Source organism: Taudactylus pleione, unplaced genomic scaffold (assembly GCF_031769625.1).
Source record: "Taudactylus pleione unplaced genomic scaffold, aTauple2 ptg000183l, whole genome shotgun sequence".
Lineage (NCBI taxonomy): Eukaryota > Metazoa > Chordata > Amphibia > Anura > Myobatrachidae > Taudactylus > Taudactylus pleione.
Window position 1 is genome coordinate 8,686,840 of NW_028284585.1, and position 24,456 is coordinate 8,711,295.

The window sequence follows — 24,456 nt, forward strand, 5'->3', positions numbered from 1 at the left end:
TCTCAGTGAACAGTATGCCGCACATTACATCGTTTAGGCTACAGAAGCAGAAGGACTGTCCATTGCACAGCACAAAAACTTGAATCCTACTTGCATTGTCACAACTCGTCAGGCTGGCGTAGGCAACATTATGGAGATGCAGTTAATCGTATTTGTACTGACCCAGTGGTCATAATAATTTGGCCACTCAGTGTATAAGTACATTTGCGCAAATGAGGCGCACAGTCGGTCCAAAGTTAGTTGTACTGTACAGCAGAAATTTTGCAAGAAAGAATAAAAAAAGGCATGCGTATAAATACAGCCTAGAACATCAGGACAGCTCTTAGTTTAGTCCCTTTCTTTTTTTTCTGTTCCACTACCCTGGTTTTTGACATGTTGAATAAACTAAACGTGTCTTATTTATGAATGGTTCATGAATTTTTAATATATAGATATGTTTGTATTTTTCAGCTTTGAAGAGGAGCTGTCAAGGTGCCGTGAAACTAATCAGAAGCTGAATGATGTTTTGGAGTCTGAAAGAAAAGAGAGCAGTTCTGTTAGTGAGGAAAGACTGAGACTTGTGCAGGCAAATGAACATCTGCGGAAAGAGGTAGAAGAATGGAAAAGGTCTGCCACAGAGGCACAACAAAAAGTCAGGTTTCAGGTACTGCTAATTTATGGCAAAGTTTATTTAGTTGTATTCAAACTCAACTTACAGTAGGAACGCATTTGTCAAATTATCATCCAAAAAAAAGCTGTAAAACAGGCAGTAAAATGTTCTTGTTTAATGTAAAAAACATAGGTTTCATATTTTTATGTTCTACTGACTGATGTAGATTGGCCACCCCACTGTGTCCAGGGGAGTAGACTGTTTCTGGACGTAACCATTTACTCAGGACAATGCAGCATTGGAGTATCTTTAATGGGTGCAGGGTGAGTGGGTCCAACGCACATCCTGCACCCATATACTGTAAGTATACTTACCTCTCCGGTGTACCGCATCGGCTGGTTCTGAAGATTGAAATCACTGGGAAAATGGCAATGCCATTGATTGCGGAGTAGAGATGTTTCTAGGGTATACAATCGGGAAGCCGGCTGTCTTAATACCGTCAGCCGGCTTCCCGACTGTCATATCCCGGCGAGGGATGAAATGCCGGGCGTCTAGATGTAGACGTGCGGCATTTTCCCGACGCCGGGAGACCAGCGCCCGGCATGCCGATGGAAGGGATGCCGGGGGCCGCGAGGGGGAGGGTTAGGTTTAGGCCACCCGGAGGGGATTTAGGATTAGGCACCCCTCCGAGAGGGTTAGGGTTAGGCTAGGGGGAGGGAGGGTTAGGGTTAGGCACCCCCGGGGGGTGCTTAGGGTTAGGCACCCCCCTGGGGGACTTAGGTTTAGGCAGCGGGGAAGGGGGGGGGGTTAGGGTTAGGCACTTTGAGGGGGGATTAGGGTTAGGCACTTGGGGGGGAGGTTAGGGTTAGGCACCCCTAAGGAGGGTTAGGTTAGGTTAGAGAATACTTACCTATCCACGAACGGGATTTCCAGCGCTGTCGGGCTTCCGCTGCTGGGAACTCTGCTGATGTCGGCCAGGCACTGCCGGGAATCGAACCGAGGCCGGCGGTATTTTATACCGATTCCGTTTCTAGGACTATAGTGCGGGCGCCGTGTTCCCAGAAACCTGCGCATGCACAGTAGACACTGGCACAGTCTGCTGCACTGCCAGAAAGGAGGCTGCACACGGGCCCCCTCCTCTCTTAAACCGCCCCTAAAATGCAACTTAAAAACGCAATAGAAAACAACAATAAAACATAAAGTAGCATTCTCATGAATATTTGTTCCACCCACAAAACATCGGCCTCCACTTTGGATAGGAGACGGGTACTTTTTCAACTGGAACATGGATATGTGTATCAGATGTCCCCATTTTCTGTGGACATTCCATCTTTCATTGTCCAGGAGAACCTGTTCCATACCAGTCTTCCAGCTTCCCTGTATGAATGCTTTGGTCTACATGCTGGCCACTTACTGGCGACGGCAGACAACTCCCAGGTTTTACATAGTTATGCATGCCCGCAACTCCACCACAGCGTCCAGCATCTCCACATCACTTTCCTGCAGTTAGTAGGTTCCAGGATCAGTTAGGGCTATGTGAAGCCCGGAGTGACCTTGGAAACTGCAGTGAGGTGAGGGCAGAGGGAGTTTTACTCTTGTAATGTTAGACAGAATGGTGAGCAATTCCGGAATTGGCTTCGCCTACTGTACATATATTAAACAGTTTGACGTAAATCGGCCCGATTATCCTCGCACAGAGGTATCCATCACCAAGTGAGTGATAGACTGGCAGTGTTTGGTGTTGGTAATGGGAAGTGGTCACAGAAACGTAGGCGTGCCTGTCTGTTTAAATGCCATTACATGGGCATGCAGAAATTATCCACTGCGATTGCATACGCAGCCCTGTGTGTCAGAAGTGCTCCCATGGATGCGGCAGGTCAGTCCTTCCGCAAGGGCAAGATGGCCGCCGATGAACTTCGATGTTACTGATGTTTCTGTAGGTATGCATACTCGCACACAGGTGAGAAGGCAGCAGTGGGCGTCTTAATGCTCAGGTGATCTTCGTGTTGCGTACGAATACTCAGTTGCGATCGCATTAGTGTCCGTCTCTGAATCAGGCCCTCTGATCCTTTGTTATGCTGTGTAACCAGCATATCAGAGGCTGGCTGGCAGCATGGTAAATATAATGTGACACAGCTGCAATCTCAGAAGTCCTCCTTACTGAGCTAGCCTTTTGTGCTGGAAGCAGAGTGAAAAGAGAGCATTAGTTAAATAACTGTAGTAAAAGCACCATTGAAAGTTGTTGTTTTTCTATGTATATTCCAGTACGGTAATTAGAAAATGGAGCACTTTCCATAAATTACAATAAAAATACTAAATGCGCTTGTACAAATAACCCATGCAGACAGATGGTGAGTGTAGATATTTTGAACAAAGCAGGCACTTGGAGCTCGCGGAGAGCAATTTTTATATATTATCCCATTAAAATGTGTATTATTTATTCCCATCAACTTACTTTGTTCACAACTTCTGTAAAATTGTATTAAAGCGGCTATTTCTGAACCTGCAACCATGGCTTTATTTTCTCTTATATCTAATCGATATGGAAAATGTATTCTAAGAACATTACATGGGTAATAAATTATTACATTAACAAAAATAAGAAGAGTGTACTGTACATTTATTGCTAAAGTAATACCATGCAAAATCAATGCTTCATAAACAGGGCAGGAGGAGACTGCAACTCTGGCTGATGAAGACTTATCTGACACCCACTACTAACATCAAATAGAAAACTCTTTATAGTTTACCGCTCCCCGCTACTACCCTCCTCAGGCTTACAGTGGCAGAAGTACATTTCCAAATGTCTTGTTTTTCTTGTTCCCATAAAAGTCTTAGCCAATAGGCGTCCAGATGACGTGGTTTAATATTAATAAATACTGTGTGAGTGACAGTGCTTATTACAGGCAGCACATTTCCTATAGGTTTCTTTTTGAGATATATATATATATATATATATATCTCACAACGGAGAGGGCTATATTAAAGATCTCTTGTGGTTCATGCTCCAATTGGGAAAAGTCAGATTCCAGATCACTGTAAAACAGCTCCAAGTCCCAATTACATATTGCAATGGACCTGCATTAAAGCAGCAGTCATCTTGGTTAAATAGAATTAGTATTTATTTAATATACTTATGTCATTAGTTCCTGACCTGTTTTTTTCTTTCCATTCATCAGTTAAGCACTATGGCACATGAGTTTTCGGTGAAGGAGCAAGGTTTTGAAGTGCAGTTGCAGGAGATGGAAGACAGCTGCCGAAAGTCTATAGAAGAGTTAATGAAGTTGCTGATGGCTCAGCAGAAAACCAGCTACAAATGGAAGGAGGAGACAACCAACCTAACCAAAAGCACAGAGAACAGAATAAAGAAACTGCGGTATGTACCTGCCAATAAACTAGTCTATTGCAAGTCATTCAACAACTGTTCCACTTTTTATAGTGTCTCGATAATTCGCCCTCCATACTTCAATAGTGAATAGCTCTCAGATGAAATCTGGTATCTTCAGAATAGCACCTCGTGGTTACAGCTGACTGCATCAGACCTTAATGTTCTACCTGCCCCTGGCCAAGTCAGTGCTATGACCTAACAACGTCTAAAAGCCCCAGTGTGATAACTGTTTGGACTGGAATTCTCAATCATTATTACACCTGTGTGCTCAAGAAAGTGATTCCGTGTTAGAGGAAGCACTAGCAAATATGATTCTTTAAAGATAGGAGTGTCATGTCAAATTACACGTTATGTGTGTTAATCACATTTCTGCAGAAGTATAATAAAGTTGGTCTCATAATTCATTTATTAATGAGGAAAACTCTGTTCTGCGGACAGCTAATTGTAGTGTAGTTTGGCAATTTACTTTTAGTAGGTTTAGTTACTTGCATGAACTGTAACTTGAACTGTACCTTCCCACTAGTTCAGGCCTGACCAACCTGTGGCTCTTTAGCTGTTGTGAAACTACAAGGCCCAAAATACCCTCCCACCAATCAGCTGTTAAAGCATGCTGGGACTTGTAGCTGCACAACAGCTGGAGAGCCACAGATTGGCTAGGCCTGCTAGTTAGTGGTGCTAGCTTCTCTAGGGAACATAAATGAAAACCGGTGCATAGGAAAAAGTTACTGTGAACCATAGCAACCAATCATTGTCATTTCTAGTATTGTTTACTATGCATTTTCACAAAATAATTTTGCCCATAAAATAATTATTGTCACTAAACCTTTTTAAATTGCATTTGTTTTCATGAATATGCCCAACTTTGTTCCAATCATATGAGATTTAACTCCAAATAGAAGTCTGTCACTAGGGAAGAATTAAATTCTTGGCAATGTGCGGCTGAAATATTTAGCTACAGACATCCCGTAGAATTGCAATAGCCCAACATTGCTCGTGTTCCGACTCAACTTTCTGGGGTGCAACGGAAAATTGTCGATGATGGTGTCTGGACGTTGGCGGCGCTCCAGGAATTTAATTACCCCTGATAATGGACTGCTTGACAAGTAAAAGCAGTACTTTGCTTTTCTATATATCATGTTTGTTTTATATATTATTTTTTGTACTGTTACATATATCATTTTACATGAAGCAGAGGAATTTTATCACCACACTAATGATTTAGAGCTGACTTGCTGCAAGAGTATTGGTTCAGCCTCTATGACATGTATGTGACGGGACCACTATAAGTGAACTGAAGGAAAAGTGGAGAAATAGTTGGAATAATAACTTTATGTTTATTGGGGCAAAGGGAAAGCTAGAGAAACAGCAGGAAGGGCCAAGTGCTGTTAAAATCCAATAAGCGGTGTATGTAATATGAGCTTCGTGTTTCCCCTATTAATAAATTGTGTTTTACCAAGTCAGCAACTTTAACATGAACTTAGATTTAGCCAAGTGTAAGCTGTTATACTCCAGAATATGTCAGCATGATATAGCGCATTCTATTTTTATCTCGCTAGGAAAAAAAAAACTTCTATTTTGCCAACAAACCAAAGTGAAGCAGATAATGAATAGAATGGCACACGGGTGCACACACCTCATCCGTATTTACAAATATGCATTGCATACACATTTCTTTCATTCTCCGTGCCCTTTAGCTGACATTTTTGCTGAGACTTGAAGCTCATCCAAGTGCTTTGCTTTTTCAGGGTATGCTAATTAAAAACTTGCTCAGCAGAATTTAATGTTGCCGTGTTATTTATACTGCTTTAAGATGGGTTTACCAAATAGTGACCATCAACAGTGCTTATACTTTGAAGTATTTTTAACTATTTTTTTTTTTAACAGCTGTTATGTGTTTAATGTTTATTATTATTCAGAAGTGAAACATAGCTGTATGCGGCAATTGTGTTTTTTGTTTTCTGTTGGAAATAGTATATGAATATGTGTCTCTGAAATTTTTTTATGCTGTTGTGTGCTGACAGAAGATCTGTAAATCTTTCAGAGACTGAGCTGGAACGTTGCCCAGGTTTTTAAATTGGTATGGGAGATGCACTCACTCTGAGGAGTTAGCAGCCTAATAGAACTGGTATCTGCAATACATTGAGGCAGACAGAGCAATCTATTGTCATTGGGTGCTTCTGTGTCATTTGCTTCTTGGCATTTTGCAAATTGAGGCACTTCTTCTCTAGAACAAGCTGATGATTACATGGGTGTTATTCTACCTGATCTCTTCAGACTTTATGCTCGTTTGCTTTAGATCCAAGTCCGGCCCACATTCACAGCCGTTTCTATAATATAAGTTTAGGCACCTAGTTATTAGTTTGAGCCCCAAGCATTGCATATTGAAGTGAGCCAGCTGTGGGACGCATATTATTTATATATGGTTATAACATGTCACCTAAACCACTTTCAGTCATACTATCCGGGAATTACCCTGCTCAGACCCGGGTTTTTCTCCTTTGCAAAATCCCGTTTTTTTTAGTCAAGACCCCCTTTCACACTACACATGAGACCCAGGAAATTCCCGGGTCAACCACTTTCATACATAAGCAGGGTTTTTCGTTATTTTACACAGTTTTTCACAGTTTTGTCATTTTAAAGTGGACGCTTTGCTGGCACACAATAATGAGGTCATACAAAGGTGGGGGCTTGCTATAAAGGGATTGGGTGGAGCTCCCATAATTAAGGATAGCCATCGGTCTGGTTACCATCGATGGCATTTTTGCAAGTGGCCATCGATGGCGACCAACTATGCAATGGATGTCCATCGATGGTTTCACCAACCGATGGTCATCCCTGTTTTTTGACTGACTGGCCCGTGGGCCAATCAGAATCGGGGGTGGGGTGTTTTTGTGGGTGTAGGGGGCAGAGCTATGCTGAGTGTCCCGGCACCTTGCAATAAAAAAAAAAAAAGAAATTCAGTTAAACTTTACCATCGATGGAGGAAAACCATCTGGTTCTCCCCCATTGATGGTAAAAACATTCGATATCGGCCATAAACCATCGATGGTTATGAATCATTGATAGTCGATGGCAATCCCTACCCATAATGCATTGCTGTATTCATGGCTGACAAACACCTGTGTAGCATGGAGAGCTTGATTTGCTGTACTACATAAATATCAACTCAATGCTGCAAGTCACAAAAATGAATGGCAAAACACATGTTGATTCAAAGTAAAATTTTGTTTTACTGCTTTTTTTAAGTTCAAAAACATGTGTGAAAGCCTTACTTCCATATTTGTTCCATAGGAAAGAATGACACACAAAATACAACACAAGCAATAGTTCAAAATAATGCACTTATATTTCTGTGCAAAATTGCCACCATATTTTGGGATGGCCTTTGATTAAGTAGCTCATAATTTATTATGAGCGTATACATTTACAACAAAATATTTTTATTATTAACTAATGAGGCATTAGACACCCCATAAAAATACAAAAGTTAAGTGCGAATATAATTCTGCGCGCAATACTCTCCATATTTATGTATAGACTTTGATATACCTGGCTTATATTAGGAACAACTCTGGACTATTGGTAGGAGTAAGTTCTTGGTAAGTAGTACTAGTAGACAATGAATCTACAAATAGTTGCCCTTTGTTTACATTATTAAATGTACTCTTTGAAAATGTTGATGGACACTCAGGTTTTTGCGCATACTGGGATGTAGGTCCAAACGAGGTGGGAGACTGAGCTTGCTGTGCATACTGGGATGTAGGCCCAACCGAGGTGGGAGACTGAGCTTGCTGTGCATACTGGGATGTAGGTCCAATCGAGGTGGGAGACTGAGCTTGCTGTGCATACTGGGATGTAGGTCCAAACGAGGTGGGAGACTGAGCTTGCTGTGCATACTGGGATGTAGGTCCAAACGAGGTGGGAGACTGAGCTTGCTGTGCACACTGGGATGTAGGTCCAATTGAGGTGGTAGACTGAGCTTGCTGTGCATACTGGGATGTAGGTCCAAACGAGGTGGTAGACTGAGCTTGCTGTGCATACTGGGATGTAGGCCCAACCGAGGTGGGAGACTTTGATTGTTGCACATACTATAATATAATTCTGTGCGCAATACTCTCCATATTTATGTATAGACTTTGATATACCTGGCTTATATTAGGAGCAACTCTGGACTATTGGTAGGAGTAAGTTCTTGGTAAGTAGTACTAGTAGACAAAGAATCTACAAATAGTTGCCCTTTGTTTACATTATTAAATGTACTCTTTGAAAATGTTGATGGAGACTCAGGTTTTTGCGCATACTGGGATGTAGGTCAAAACGAGGTGGGAGATTGAGCTTGCTGTGCATACTGGGATGTAGGCCCAACCGAGGTGGGAGACTGAGCTTGCTGTGTTTACTGGAATGTAGGCCCAACCGAGGTGGGAGACTGAGCTTGCTGTGCATACTGGGATGTAGGTACAAACCTAGGTGGGAGACTGAGCTTGCTGTGCATACTGGGATGTAGGTCCAAACAAGGTGGGTGACTGAGCTTGCTGTACATACTGGGATGTAGGTCCAAACGAGGTGGGAGATTGAGCTTGCTGTGCATACTGAGATGTAGGTCCAAACGAGGTTGGAGACTGACCTTGCTGTGCATACTGGGATGTAGGTCCAAACGAGGTGGGAGACTGAGCTTGCTGTGCATACTGGGATGTAGGTCCAAACGAGGTGGGAGACTGAGCTTGCTGTGCACACTGGGATGTAGGTCCAATCGAGGTGGGAGACTGAGCTTGCTGTGCATACTGGGATGTAGGTCCAAACGAGGTGGGAGACTGAGCTTGCTGTGCACACTGGGATGTAGGTCCAATCGAGGTGAGAGACTGAGCTTGCTGTGCATACTGGGATGTAGGTCCAAACGAGGTGGGAGACTGAGCTTGCTGTGCACACTGGGATGTAGGTCCAATCGAGGTGGGAGACTGAGCTTGCTGTGCATACTGGGATGTAGGTCCAAACGAGGTGGGAGACTGAGCCTGCTGTGTATACTGGGATGTAGGCCCAACCGAGGTGGGAAATTTTGTTTGTTGCACTTACTGGGATGTAGGCCCAAACAAGGTGGAAGATTGAGCTTGCTGTGCATACTGGGATGTAGGCACAAATTATGTGGGAGACTGAACTTGTTGCGCATACTGGGATGTAGGCACAAATGAGTTTGGACTGTGCGCTTGTTGAGCAAAATGGGGGGTGGCCCCTGTGTTGGTGTGGAGCAAATTTTGCTCAATAGTTGAGCAAAAAAGTGATTGTTATCGCGACATACTATTTCCTGCATAGCTACCATTTACGATAGTAAATTGCTCTGTAATTCTAGCTCATTGTCCATGAATCGCTGAAGTCTTGCATCCTCTTGAGCCTGCCATTCCGAATCCAGCTCTCGTAGTTGTTCACACAGGATATTAGTCTTGGCTTTTGTGGCGACCTCTATTTTGGTCTTCTTCTTCCGTGTTGGAACTGTGAAAACTGAAAACAAAAGAAAGAAACCATTAAGCATCACGAAGTTTAAAATAATGATTGCAACACATGACAGGCCAAAAGCAAAAAGCAGCACTATCAACGCCTCTATGCATGCGGTGACGTCGTCTAGCACAAGTTGAACGCTGCAACAGATAGTTTCATTCTAGCACTCTGCATCAAACAAGATAACTTGTATAATAATGAACAAAGGGCCTGATTCAGAGCCGGACGCTATTTGCGCTCGCTCGTTCAGAAAAAGGGTCCGGCTATTTAAATTGAGCGCTCGATCTTTGCAGTCTGTTGATGCCTCTATGTCTGAGCGAGCGAACGAAACATGTGCTCGCTATTTTGTAAAGACGCCCCCTGGCCGCTCGCATCCTACGTCATCTCCGCTATTTATTAGATTAATCGAGTACATCGAAAGGCGTCTGAACTGCTCGCAGTGCTTGTGGTTGGATTTTCCTACCACAATCATGCGAACAGTTCAGGCTAAGAGACAACAAAGTGACGTGGTCGATGACGCTGCTTTGTTAATTATGCACACCCTTAAAACGCCCGTTTTCACCGTTTGGCACGCCTGCGTTCGGATCTCCACTCCCCATTTTCAAGCACCTTCCCCTGTTACACCCCCACAAACGCCTCATCCTGTCACTCAAATTAGCAGGCACTCGCAATTTTGCGAAAACACACGTTTTCCGACCGCACTGACTGGCGCATGCGCATTACGACCCATACGCATGCACAGATGTGCGAACATCGCTCGGAGCGAACAAGCGGCCGCTTACGAGCGGCTCTGAATCAGACCCAAAGTTCCGTCAAAGTCGAGGTTATATGTGAAGAATAGCCACAATATTGACCACTGTTTCAAACCATTTTATAGACCAAACCTACTATAAATTGCAAATCACATAGGTTAACACTGCAATACATAGAGGTAATCGAGGTGAACTTACTGTTACTGCATAGGGTGGGCTTGTCTCCCTGGGCCTGAGGCTGTAGCTCTGGACCCTGTCTCTGCGATGGTGCTGTCACATCTGTGGCGGTGCTTGGTTCCAAGTTGATGGTAGATGACTCATCATCAGGATCTCATCAAATAGGACCTGCAATGATGCCGGGCTCTGCTGGCTGCACTCAGGAATTGATGAAGGCGTGCCTGACGTTGTTGCAGACAGTGTGACAGCATCACTTGATGAAGATATGAGCTCCCGGACCTTCTCCTCCTTCCAATGATCTGAAAGCACCACTGCCACTCCTCTTCTCTGTCACTGCCACTTCTCTTCAATGCACTGGCCTGCCTGTAACAATCGCGTGTCTGTCTGCAGCATGTGCGGCGTCTCTTCTTCTCTGGCTGCCGCTGATGATATCATCATGCAGCAGGCAGCCGTAGCTGGCCAATCAGAAGCTGCTAGGTGAAAATCCTGGGTTGCACCATTCAGACTAGAGCAGGGTTTTCTTCCCTGGACTTCAGTCCCGAGAAATACCCTGGTCAATTGCAGGGGTAGCTACCTGGGAACGTACTCCCTGGTAGGTGCCTTTCAGACATATGCGAAACCTGGGAATTTTGGCCGAGGCAGGCCACAAACCTGGGAATCTTTGTATGTCTGAAAGGGATACTAGAGAATAATATACACCTCATTTTATGTTCTGTAGTTAGTACATAAAACTGCTTATGCTGAGGCATGAGGGATAAGCAGTCCTTTATAACCATACAACTGACATTGGGGAGAATTCAATTAGCCACAATAAAACATTAAGCTAACTTGTGGTGACTTAACGCACCTATCGCTCATTATTGTCACTTATCGCCTTTATGCACGCTCCCATTTTACGTTCAGTTTGAAAAGTTGTCTTCCGGCATTTACACGATAATTCTTGCAGGTGTTACACGCCCTAAGGATAGGTGAAAATGGGGAAATCAGCCTGTACCCCAAAAAATACAAACTAATAAAGGATAACAGTACAGAAGTATTTTAGTGGGCCAAAGCAAACTATTTGGGGTTTTAAAGTGTCAAATGTCTGTTATAAGCATTTTTCAATAACAGTGAAAAACCATAGAAAGCGAGTCTTTTTCAGCTAATGAAATGCTGCAGTGATGATGGGTGCATAAAAATGTCTGTTCGTTTATTTTTGGGTCATTTTTAGCCCCATTAAAAAGTGTTAAAAAAACACCTGTAACTGCCATCTGCAGTGTGTGAAACACCTGCCCCATCCATACAGTACCCCCATATACCTGTCCCATTTCTTTTAACCCATTCTTCTCACCTCAAAAATGACGTCATTATTGGCTAAATTAAGCTAATATAAAAACTAATCATTAGGGAGGGCATCCCAGTGGCTCTGAAGCATGTCCCGGCATTTTTAACTATAAAAGGGATTTTAAGATGTGTTAGCCCCTTTGCAGAATTAATGCACGTTAGATTGGTGGCTAATTGAATAAGGCAAAAACAAAATCCAGCCGAAATTCACTTTTACATGCGAGACAGCCTATAGTTTCCTGATATTATACCCAGTAAATTGTGTTGTTGAAATGCCAAGTATAGCACATCCCATATATCTGTAATAAGCGGCCTCATACTGACGCATAACTTAGGCCTTTGGCTTTGTATGTGTATGACAATGAAGATTTGAAACTGTAAAGAACAGCTGCAGATGACAAAAAGTATTACCATTATTTTGTGTTTTGTTTTATTCTATCCACAACTCATTTTCACCTTTTTAGTATGAAGAAACCAAACTTGTTCCCTGTGGAGATTGGCATATGTGGTAGTGAATGCTAGATAGGTGTCACCTTTCCTTACATCCAGTTCTCCTTTTAGGAGAACATTAGAGAATGTATCTTGTATTCCATGTCTGCACTGCAGCCTACCCCTCTCCACCACCTCGCCAATATCGGGTATCACACAGCAGAGCCAGGTACAATTACATGTTTTATAACCGCTGACACTGGAAAAGAAAATGTTATTGCGTTGTTTATTCTGTTGGGATTGTTATACTTTAAGCACCGTATTGCCCTCATATTCCAGGAAAAACCGAGAGAATGTGCTGGTTTCCGAAGCTGATGTGATACAGTATATAAGCTGTTTCATAATGTTTTGTTTTCTATGTTTATGTACGTCATTGTTTAAAAAAAAAATATGACTTTTTTTATATTCCCTGCTTGTATGTGTTTTTTTTTTTGCTTGGCGTCTGTCCTTGTATCTCGACAAAAGAATACCATTAAAGACTTTTCTGCTGGTTGAGTAAGACAGCTGCAGGTACTGGCACAACACAGGAATCCATAATCATGAAGAGTAACTAAAGCATATTGCCGTTTTTTCAGTAGAAGAAAACACATCTGGCATAAGCTCTGTTAATTTGTTATCTGCGCATCATGAATAATGCACCAGCTACAGCTGGCACATCCTAAACCTATTTGCCAAGCTATGAAAGAGAGCACATTTTATTTCTCAATACCTTTGTCTGTGTTAACTGTCTCACTGTTCAAAACTCCTTAATCAGTATCATCCACAACTTGAAGGCAAAAATCAACCTAAAGTGCACACAGACAGTAAAGTATTTTTCTAATAGTACTTGTAAGCTGCCTGAATGCAATTTGCTTATCAGACTTCCAGGGGCAAACATATAGCCGTTACCTGTTTTGCAAAGTTGTTACATTTTCAAGATTTTATAGCTCCTTAAAGGTTGATTACTGTAATAGGTTTTCAATCTAAATATATGGATCATACTATAAGAACAACTAAATAAATAAAATAAACATTCTAACCCACAAAGCTGGTCCTAGTCTCTTCCAAGGATGTGAAAACTTGGCAGAGTGCGAATTACACAACACTTCTTCAGGTCACACTGATTGCATGTCTGCTTCATTTCAAAAGTCCAAGTTCATTTGTACATTTAGACATGAAACAAACAGCAAAAAAATCTACACAAAGAGAAATGAATCCAATGTAAAGGCTTAATTTGTTAAACTGCACAAATTCCTCAGTCTGCGCAAGTAATTATTTGTGTGCTGTACTTTTCCACTTCCCTAATACATCTGTCAGTCTCTATGAAGAAATTTGTGTTCTAAATTAGAAAAAAAAGGCAAAAGTAAATAAAGCAAGATATGGAGATCAACTAGCTGAAAAGTAAGACAGCTCATACATCCAAAACCCTGCAAAAGGACTTGGGGACTAATTCAGCAGCGATCGGTAATGTGATCGCGGCTTCGATTTCGCACGGAACTCAGCTGTAAAAACATGCTAATGCCTGACAAAGCACAGCCGGCATAAAGACCCCCACTGCTGCCTTCTCATATCCGTCCAACTTCGCTCTTCTGCGTAAACATCGGTACCATTGATGCACATCGGCCAGTCACGCAGCATTTACACCAGGTCTAACCAGCTGCAGACACTGCAAGTCTTGACTTAAAAGTTGTAAGTGGTGTTGTCCGATGTGACCACTTCACGTATATGGCACTCGTTCACCGCGGTGGTCTCTTGCATTGTATTCACCAGCAAACGCGAACACTACTCTAGTAAGATCCGACAAAGTCAAAATTGCTACTCTCACTCAGTACTTGCCTGTGATATCTGTACTCACCGTCAATAGGTAGAATTCTAGACCTCTTCCACCAGAACAGATGTATTCTAACAGTTGTACAGTAGTTGCGGTGTACTCTCATTATTCAGTGTGCATTATATACACTCATGGCCTGATTCAGCATGGAGCGCTATTCTGCTTATATGCACGCAACGCAGTTGCTAATATCAGCGGTGATATGTAAATGTTTGCATTTGCATTGCAGTCGCAGTCTAACCTAAAGATGTCCATTTCCCCTTACTCAGATCTATATACTTTGACAACATAGATAAACAATCTGTAACATCGGACCCTTACGCACAGTTAAGGCAGGTCAGACCTCACTCAGGAATTGCTTACTTAGCGCACGCTATGAGTCCTCAGACGGTATTGCAGTGGCTAATTTATGCACGCCCATGCAACGGCATTGAAGCGCACTGGCACTCCTGCGTTTGCTCGACCACCCCCTCCCCATCACCACCCAAAAACGGCCCTTCCTGTCAATCACTCTGCCATGGGTCTGCGTAGCCTCTGCAATCGCAGTCCTGATCGCAGCGTCTGGTTCGCGCACACGCACTGTGAAGTGAACGCATGCGCAGTGCGAGTTAGCCGATTGCGTGCGTTCCTTGCTGAATCAGGCCCTCAGTCCTCAGGTATTAGCAGATACATTAAACACACGGTGGTAAGTAGTGGGAATGAAAACCTTTTTTTTAACCAAAATAGCAGGGGCATATAAAGTCCACACGATCGATTGTGCTGCAGAGGAGACACCAGGTGGATGTTGGGAAATTAAGCTGGACAGAAAAACTAAGCCGACAGCTGCTTCGCAGACAAAATACTTTTTTAAAGTGTTGGATACAGTTGCTTGTCCACAATGCAGCTTGCATGTTATGTCTAGAACAAAGGATCAAAATGTCTTATAATGTTTGTGTGTGACCTGTGTGATTTACATCTAATGCACAACCTTCTATTACAGTCATACTGCACATAACAAGATGTTGCAATTTGTATGTCTGAATATCAGTGTGGGATAAGATAGTCCATCTTGTATTTGAAGTCCAATATTCTAGAAAGGTCCAGCTGTGACTTTATGCCTTGTAAGCCACTTGCTGTGCTCAACCTTCATCTTGCTATTGTTCAGTGTGTGTGTCTATGTGTATATATGAAGATATCAGTTAATAAGCACCTCTATATCCAGGTACTTATTAACTGATAGCCCTGGGTGTGGTCCTGTCTCTTTAAGCCAGGACCCATATTCATGTTTAAAATGTATGCAAGCTTGAGCCCAAGATGGCAGACCAAGATCATTTATCTGAGAATCAGTGTAGGGACTGGCCAGATGGGAATGACCGTGAAGTGGTGGTCAGCCTAACAAATTATTTCAATATTTTGGAACCAACATTCCCTGTATTCAAAGGAGTTGCAGTTTGAAAAACAAGTGAGTGCCGTGTTTGTATGAGATATATATATATATATATATATATATATATATATATACCACCACAATGGCTTTGAAATGAAACAAACAAGATGTGCTTTAACTGCCGACTTTCAGATTCAATTTGCGGGCAATTACATCCAAAACAGGTGAACTGTGTAGGTATTACAACGGTTTCTATATGTGCCTCCCACTTTTTAAGGGGCCAAAAGTAATGGGACAAACTAAACAATCCTAAATCTAACTTTCACTTTTTAATACTTTGTTGCAAATCCTTTGCAGGCAATTACAGCCTGAAGTCTGGAACGCATAGACATCACCAGACGCTGGGTTTCATCCCTGGTGATGCTCTGCCAGGCCTCTACTGCAAATGTCTTCAGTTCCTGCTTGTTCTTGGGGCATTTTTCCTTCAGTTTTGTCTTCATCAAGTGAAATGCATGCTCAATCGGATTCAGGTCAGGGGATTGACTTGGCCATTGCATAACATTCCACTTTTTAGCCTTAAAAAACTCTTTGGTTGCTTTTGCAGTATGCTTCGGGTCATTGTCCATCTGCACTGTGAAGCGCTGTCCAATGAGTTCTGAAGCATTTGACTGAATATGAGCATATAATATTGCCCGAAACACTTCAGAATTCATTCTGCTGCTTTTGTCAGCAGTCACATTATCAATAAATACAAGGGAACCAGTTGGCAGCCATACATGCCCACGCCATGACACTACCACCACCATGCTTCATTGATGAGGTGGTATGTTTTGGATCATGAGCAGTTCATTTCCTTCTCCATACTCTTCTCTTCCCATCACTCTGGTACAAGTTGATCTTTGTCTCATCTGTCCATAGGATGTTGTTCCAGAACTGTAATGGCTTTTTTAGATGTTGTTTGGCAAACTCTAATCTGGTCTTCCTGTTTTTGTGGCTCACCAATGGTCTACATCTTGTGGTGAACCCTCTATATTCACTCTTGTGAAGTCTTCTCTTGATTGTTGACTTTGACACATATACACCTACCTCCTGGAGAGTGTTCTTGATTTGGCCAACTGTTGTGAAGGGGTTTTTCTTCACCAGGGAAATAATTCTTCTGTCATCCACCAAAGTTGTTTTCTGTGGTCTTCCGCGTCTTTTGGTGTTGCTGAGCTCTCCGGTGCGTTCTTTCTTTTTAAGAATGTTCCAAACAGTTGATTTGGCCACACCTAATGTTTTTGCTATCTCTCTGATGGGTTTGTTTTGATTTTTCAGCCTAATGATGGCTTTCTTCACTGATAGTGACAGCTCTTTGGATCTCATATTGAGAGTCGACAACAACTGATTCCAAATGCAAATGTCACACCTAGAATCAACTCTAGACCTTTTACCTGCTTAATTGATAATGAAATAACGAGGGAATAGCCCACACCTGTCCATGAAATAGGTTTTGAGTTGATAGTCCCATTACTTTTGGCGCCTTAAAAAGTGGGAGGCACATATAGAAACCGTTGTAATTCCTACACCGTTCACCTGATTTGGATGTAATTACCCTCAAATTAAATCTGAAAGTCTGCAGTTAAAGCACATCTTGTTTGTTTCATTTCAAAGCCATTGTGGTGGTGAATAGAGGCCAAAATATGAAAATTCTGTCAATATCCCAATATTTATGCACCTGACTGTATATGTATATATATATATGTATATATATATGTATATATATATATATATATATATATATATAAAACCTCATCTCCTTTCCTGTCAAACCATGCTCTGCATTCAGACGCAATTTATTTCTTTAAGGAAGGTTTAAACATATTCATAATGCATGGAAGTGTGTAATTAAACTTGAAATGAGATTCATTTGCAGTTACATTGTGGCTGATATATTTTGACTTCTGTGCACTTCGGGGCATTTACCAAAGTACACTATAAAATACTGTGGCTAGTAATATATACGCAGGGGTTTTTTTTGTACAGAGATTTATAAATTAAGGTTATCCTTGTTTCAGTGTTATAAAGCAATTCAGCGTATTCATTATTGTGTGACTCATTTCGGTGAAATAGACTTGGCATTTGATTAAACTTGTGTCTGCTTTCTGCCACAGATCCATTTAAATGGTTTCTTATAGAATGAATTGCTTTTATTGCTACTTTGCTAAGTGGGATTATGATCATCAAGTGACCTCTAACTATATCTGCAAACTTTATCCTCCTGAGTCACCACACACCGAGGGTAGAATACTGGTGGATCAAGAGGTATTACAGAAGATTTACACTGCAGCTGCATGCACAGATATGCCGTATGGCCTTCATATCCTAATTACACTATTAGCACTTGGAATTGTATGAAAGTACTGTTAGCAGTTGTTGTTCACTTGAGAAGCACTTGTGGGTGGTACTGCTGACAGACATCACAAGGGTTTTTACAGTGTAATGAATGTTAGTATAAATATCTATTGTTATAATTACATGTTTATTTTTCAGAAGTCAATTAAATGAAGAGAGACACCGCAATCAAGAGTTACTCTCTCAATTAGAGACCACCCATGAGAAAAATGTAGAGGTAATAATAAGTAATAAGCTTCATTCACTGCCCACTTCATTTACTGTATGTAATATGTTGTATTGATCAGCTGGGGAACGCTGCAAACTAACTGAGGGAACACAGAATGCCAGAGCAGGAACCAACATAAATGGTCCAGCTAGGTAAACTAGGAGATTAGGCAGAGAGGGCTGAATTCTTAGACAGTTAGTCACAGACTTGGACACATGGAACTAGTTAAACTAGCCAGGGTGAAAGGTCTGGAGCAGGCACTGCTATAGGAGTCAAATGAGAACATGACCAGGATACAGATAGAACTAGGTTAACAAACTAGATTGTAGGAGGAATAACATAAGGTGGTATAGGGAAGGACCGGTTAACCAGACCGCTACTGAAGAACACCATTCCCGGCCACTGTGCTTTTTGGCCTACAGCAGTTGTCTTTCCCCCTAGAACAGTCCTCAAGTGCTCTGCTACCGCCAAGACATGGAACTAAAGGGGTGTAACGGGACCAGGGAAGAAAGACAAGTGACGTTCGCAAAAGAATCGAATCAAGACAGATACACCCTAAGCAGTGGGATAGGGAAGTCTGCATATATAAGACAGACAAATTCAGAAACAAAAGTCAGAAGGTCTAAGGCTGAGACTAAAGGGGCCTATCCATTAGGCAACCTGAAAAACTGAACGTCTAGCGTTCAGTCCTTCAGGTCACTGGGTGCGGTGCCCGCACTGAATGGCGTTCACTGAACTGCATTCAGTGCAGGAGACCGACCTCCTGTCTGTGAACATGTGGAACCTCAGGTTGACGAGCATGTTCCACAGATAGTCGGGGTCAGCAAGGACCCAGCGTGCACACGCATCACTGGTCCTTGCTGGCTATCTATTAGACGACTTTCTGAACGTTCGGACCAAAACTTCCTGGTCTTAAGGGGATAGGCCCCTTAGGCCAAGGTGGTAGATTACAGACTAGGTCACAAGATTTTTAAGTTCTCTCCATAGATTTATCTGACCTAGATTGCTGGGAAATCATTCCAGCCAAGCTTGTTCGGGCAGAGGAGACAGACATAGAAAGTAGAGCTGTACCTGCTCATATAGCCGAGATCAGTGATGGGGTCAGCCTGATATCATTCAAGGGCTACATGTGAGGCACCTTTACCTTCAAAAGAGTTTTTCACTTCTCTGAATCTCTGGAATACACTAAAAACAACATATTTTTAATCAAAGAAGCAACTCCATTCTGTGTTAACATATGATACATAAGTGAAAAAGAGATCTGACAATTCTTTGTGACTTCTGGGTGACCAGGTTTTCCAGCACCTATTGAAAGTTCAATATAATGCTGGGTACACACGGAACGATCTGTACCACCAACGACTTGAAAGATATCTTCAAAGATCTCCTTCAAATGTCCGTACACATGTAGCGATCTGCCAGCGATACAATATCGCTGGCAGATCGTTATGCATCCTTCCTGGAATGCTGGATGATCAGTATCGATCATCCAGCACAAAACCAACTTAACGACAACTATAGCGATCCGCGATCGGGTCCATATAGTAACTTGCTTGAAATCGAGCAAGTTGACCGGCATGCACGGCCGATGGACTATATCACTATCGTCCATACGTGGCCACACATCGCTTATCAACGGTAAGTTGGTAGGGACCATTTAAAAGAACAATTTGAAAGATACCGTTATCGTTCAAATCGTTCTTTTAAATCGCTACGTGTGTACGCACCAAAATATATCTTTCAAAAATCTGTTTTAGTGAAGTCATACTGCCACATCTCTGAACAGGCAAAGTTGACGATATCGTCCAGATTGGCCTGCATGTACAGACGATTATAGATATCATTATCGTTCATGCGGGAACGCGCATCGTTGGTCGTTCATTGCATAGAAATGAACGATATGTCGTTGAACGATATCATTATCGTTCATAGATATCGTACCCTGTGTATGCACCTTAAGGGTGAAAAAAGCATAGTGCAAATCTACAGAGTTTTTTTTTTACCCATTAGTTTGTTGCGTTTTTTCGTATTTATGTGTCCCATGATAGAGAATGTCTGTGGAACAAAAAAGAAAGTTTGTAGCACACAATGCAAAGTTGCTTAAAATTCCTTACCTTTTAATGAAATAAGCATGGTGTGAGACCATATGGCGTAGACTGCATGTTCCTGGCACACAATTCTGTGAATTAGCAGCTCCACCATTTTGTGAGTGACGGCAATCTCACGCTGTGAGAGTGCTGAATCTGCAGTTAACCACATGGTGTCATGGCATACCATATCTGTATTAAGCAAGGAACACATCCAATAAGGTGTCAGCCTTAATGATCTTACTTTCATTGCTTTTTGAAGTTTGAGTGGCAGAAATTCAATAGGTTTTGTGAAATTTCAGATCATGTCTAAGAAGCTTTAAGGGTAAATGTGAAACCATAAGGTTTTTTGTCTATGGAATATATATAAATATGGTATATAAATATACACAAGTCCACTGCTATAAGGCAAATAACTCAGGTGTCTGTTACAAAAATTTCATATAAGCTCCACAATAAACGGCACTTCGAGACTTAAATATGCAAATAGAATGTATTCCAAAGCATCAACGTTTCGGGGTCGTCGCCCCTTCGTCAGAACCACATAAACATAAAAGAACATACACACACACACACTTACATCAATTTGTACCCCCCGCTGGACATCCAGACATCAGCTCACTGCTGTGGCTCACCTGTACCGCCCACTGGAAGCACTGCAGCCGCACATCCAAATCCCGCCTTCGCCTAGAGACGCCTGACCCCGAAAGGTTGATGCTTTGGAATACATTATTTTTGCATACTTAAGTCTCAGAGTTTGTTGTGTAGAATATATATATATATATATATATATATATTATAAATGATAGATATAAAATAAGGATTAAATTAATATGAAGTTCATAGGATGTACAGTCTGTGCATTGGTAAGTTATAATATGGAAGCCTGTAGTTAGTAATGTGACAGGTTCTGATAGTGACTCTGCCCCTGAATCGCCACTTGCAGATATGGAAATGTGGGACACGTATGTGGAAGTGTAAATGATGTGGGACACGTATGAGGAGGTGGAAATGATGTGGGACACGTATGTGGAGGTGGAAATGATGTGGGACACGTATGTGGAAGTGTAAATGATGTGGGACACGTATGAGGAGGTGGAAATGATGTGGGACACGTATGAGGAGGTGGAAATGATGTGGGACACGTATGTGGAGGTGGAAATGATGTGGGACATGTATGTGGAGGTGTTTGATGTGGGACAGGTACGTAGATGTGTAAATGATGTGGGACAGGGATGTGGATGTGTAAATGATGTGGGACAGGGATGTGGATGTGTAAATGATTTGGGACAGGGATGTGGATGTGTAAATGATGTGGGACAGGTATGTGGATGTGTAAATCATGTGGGACAGGTATTTGGGGGTGTAAATTAGGGCTTGACAAAACTCGGGGGCCAGGTCGCCATGGCGACTAGATTTGACTGCCTGGCGACCAGGTTTGCAGCAACCCCCTGGCACCGCTGCACGGGGCGCTATTGTAGTGCAGAGCGCGAGCGCGGTCCACACTACACAGTTTACAAACACACAGCCGCCAGCGGCGGCTGTGTGTTTGTTATAGCAGCCAATGAGAGTCAGACAGACTCTCATTGGCTGCTGTGTCCACGGAGTGAGCCGGCTGGAGCTCACTCATGAGCGGCGCTTTCCGGCTCCCCCTGCAGCAGGTGATGGGAGAGATGTCATGACGTCTCTCCCATAGTGCAGGAGAAGAGCTGGCCGGGACTCGGAGTGGACAGCGGCGGTCGCGTCTAGAGCGGGCTGTCAGGTAAGTTGTTTGATGGGGTTTTTTTGTGTTTGTGTTTGTGTGTAAGAATCACTGTATGGGGGGGGGGTGACCGCTACAGGGGGCACTGCATGGGGGGGTGACCGCTACTTGGGGCACTGTATCGGGGGGCCGCTACTAGGGCACTGTACAGGGGGGGCACATCTAGGGGCAATGCATAGTGGGGACTACTACTGGGGCCCCTGCATAGGGAGTACTACTACTGGGGGCACTGTTTAGGGGGGCTACTACTGGGTGGACTACTACCACGGGCAATGCATAGGGGTGGCCACTTCTGGGGGCACTATATAAGAGGCACTACATATGGGGACCACTACTGAGGGCACTGTATATGGGGACCACTACTGGGGGCACTGCATAGGTGGGGTGGCCACTACTGGGGCACTGATTAAGGGAGGGGAGGGCGCTATTGGGGGCACTGCATAGGGGAGACCACTACTGGGGGCACTGCATAGGGGAGACCACTACTGGGGGCACTGCATAGGGGAGACCACTACTGGGGGCACTGTTAATGGGGCACTGCATAGGGGTCCACTACTTGGGGGGTTTACCTGGGGTACACAGTTAGTGGTGTGGCCATGGGGGTGTTTGCCTGGGGCGTACGTGCTCTGTAATGCTGCCCTGGGGGAAGGGGGGGTCTGGCTCCTACACTTTCATCCTGGCTCCTAGATTTTAGAAACATTTGTCAAGCCCTGGTGTAAATGATGTGGGACAGGTATGTGGGGGTGTAAATGATGTGGGACAGGTACAGTATGTGGCGGTGTTTATCATGTGGGACAGATATGTGGAGGTGTAAATAATGTGGGACACGTCTGTGGAGGTGTTTGATGTGGGGGTGTAAATCAGGGCTCGACAAAACATGATGCTGGACAGGTATGTGGAGGTGTAAATGATGTGGGACAGATATGTGGAGGTGTAAATGATGTGGGACAGGTATGTGGAGGTGTAAATGATGCGGGACAGGTATGTGGAGGTGTAAATGATGTGGGACAGGTATGTGGGGTGTAATTGATGTGGGACAGGTATGTGGGGTGTAATTGATGCGGGACAGGTATGGGGAGGTGTAAATGATGCGGGACAGGTATGGGGAGGTGTAAATGATGCGGGACAGGTATGTGGAGGTGTAAATGATGCGGGACAGGTATGTGGAGGTGTAAATCATGCGGGACAGGTATGTGGAGTTGTTGTGATGGGAGAGGGTTTTTTGAACTTGCAGATGAGAAGTAAAAGTGTGTATTCCAACTTTTTACAAACTTGTATAAAAATTTTGGCAAATCACTTTAAACACATTTTTATGGACCCCAACCTTCTATATAGTCCTGCTAACTCAGTTGCCAGTATTTTGGTTTCCCCACTTTTTCATGCCCTTCTTCCGGGTTGCATGTTATAGAAAAGTCGCAGCGAGTAGTGCAAATTGTCTTTTCTAATTGAATCTCGCATTTCAAGGGTGCGCGCCGATGCATGCGATATATGCCAGTTTCATGAAACAAACTCCCATTTGCAAAATTGCACTTAATTGAATTGACCCCCTAGTGTCTGCGAGGAACCAAGTAGGCAGGATGAGCATAGACATGGGTATATAGCTACCATTAATAGGACAGATTGATTGTTTAAATTTTGCTACCCGCAAAAACCCGTCTGAAACAGGATGTGGTCAGTATCCCGACCACTGGGATTCCGGTGGTCAGAATGCCGAAGCAGGAATCCCGACACTTGTCAGAATCCCAGCCCCTGGATCTGACCGCCGGAATGCCCACCGCCGGATCCTGAAGGCAAGTAGTGGGGTTGAGGGGAGGGTTAGGGTTAGGCACTAGGGGGGAGGGTTAGGGTTAGGCACTAGGGGGGAGGGTTAGGGTAGGGAGAGGGGGAGGGTTAGGATACCGACCAACAGTGTCGGTATTTTAACTCTGTCGGGATGCCAGAGTCGGGATTCTGACCGCCGAAATCCCATACCCAACCTGCCTGAAACCACTCAATTTGCCTCATGACTGGTACACCTATAGTTCTGCAACTGAATCACATCTTACCCTTCTTCCAGTTGCAAAGGGGTGAATCTGGTGCTGAGGAACAACTCCACATCTTTATAACAAATGTGTCCTCATTGCCATGAATTCTACGAAGGGGATGTAGTTATGAGACAGATGGCCGCGATGCCGCTGGTCTAAATCCCAACGGGGGAAGCCCGACAAGGGACTTAAGATAGGCGTCGAAATACAGACACCTGTCTTAATCCTGACGCCGGATTCCTGAAGGACGGCAACCCGAACGAGGTAAGTCCGGGGCACCCTTAGCATTAGCCGTGTGCGGGGGGGATGTAGTTTGGAAGCCAACGGTCTAAATGCCGACCGACGGCTTCCAGACTTACCCGCGGGGGTAGGGGATTTGTTAGGTTTAGGCAGCGTAGCGGGGTTAGCATTAGGTTTTCGGGGGGTCGAGGTTAGAGTTAGGCTACGAGAATGGAGGGTTAGGGGGAGAAAGGGGAGGGGTAAGTATACTTACCTGTCCCTTGTCGGTATGCCAACCATCAGGATGCCGCTGTCTGTATTTTGACAGGAGGCATCCCGACAGCCGGCATTACATACCCATTCCCTACGAAGTTTGGATTG

General features: G+C 43.4%; 1 protein-coding gene and 1 pseudogene across 1 annotated transcript in view; one reads left to right on the top strand and one right to left on the bottom strand.

Annotated features, from left to right (window-relative positions):
• Positions 1 to 24,456, top strand: part of SCLT1 (sodium channel and clathrin linker 1) — a 146,522-nt gene that overhangs the window by 108,919 nt on the left and 13,147 nt on the right. The window contains exons 18-20 of the mRNA XM_088476098.1: positions 451 to 643; positions 3,769 to 3,965; positions 17,914 to 17,992. Coding sequence (XP_088332224.1) covers positions 451 to 643; positions 3,769 to 3,965; positions 17,914 to 17,992 — 469 coding nt within the window. The remainder of the gene's footprint in view (positions 1 to 450; positions 644 to 3,768; positions 3,966 to 17,913; positions 17,993 to 24,456) is intronic.
• Positions 8,441 to 10,647, bottom strand: LOC148519771 (uncharacterized; annotated as a pseudogene).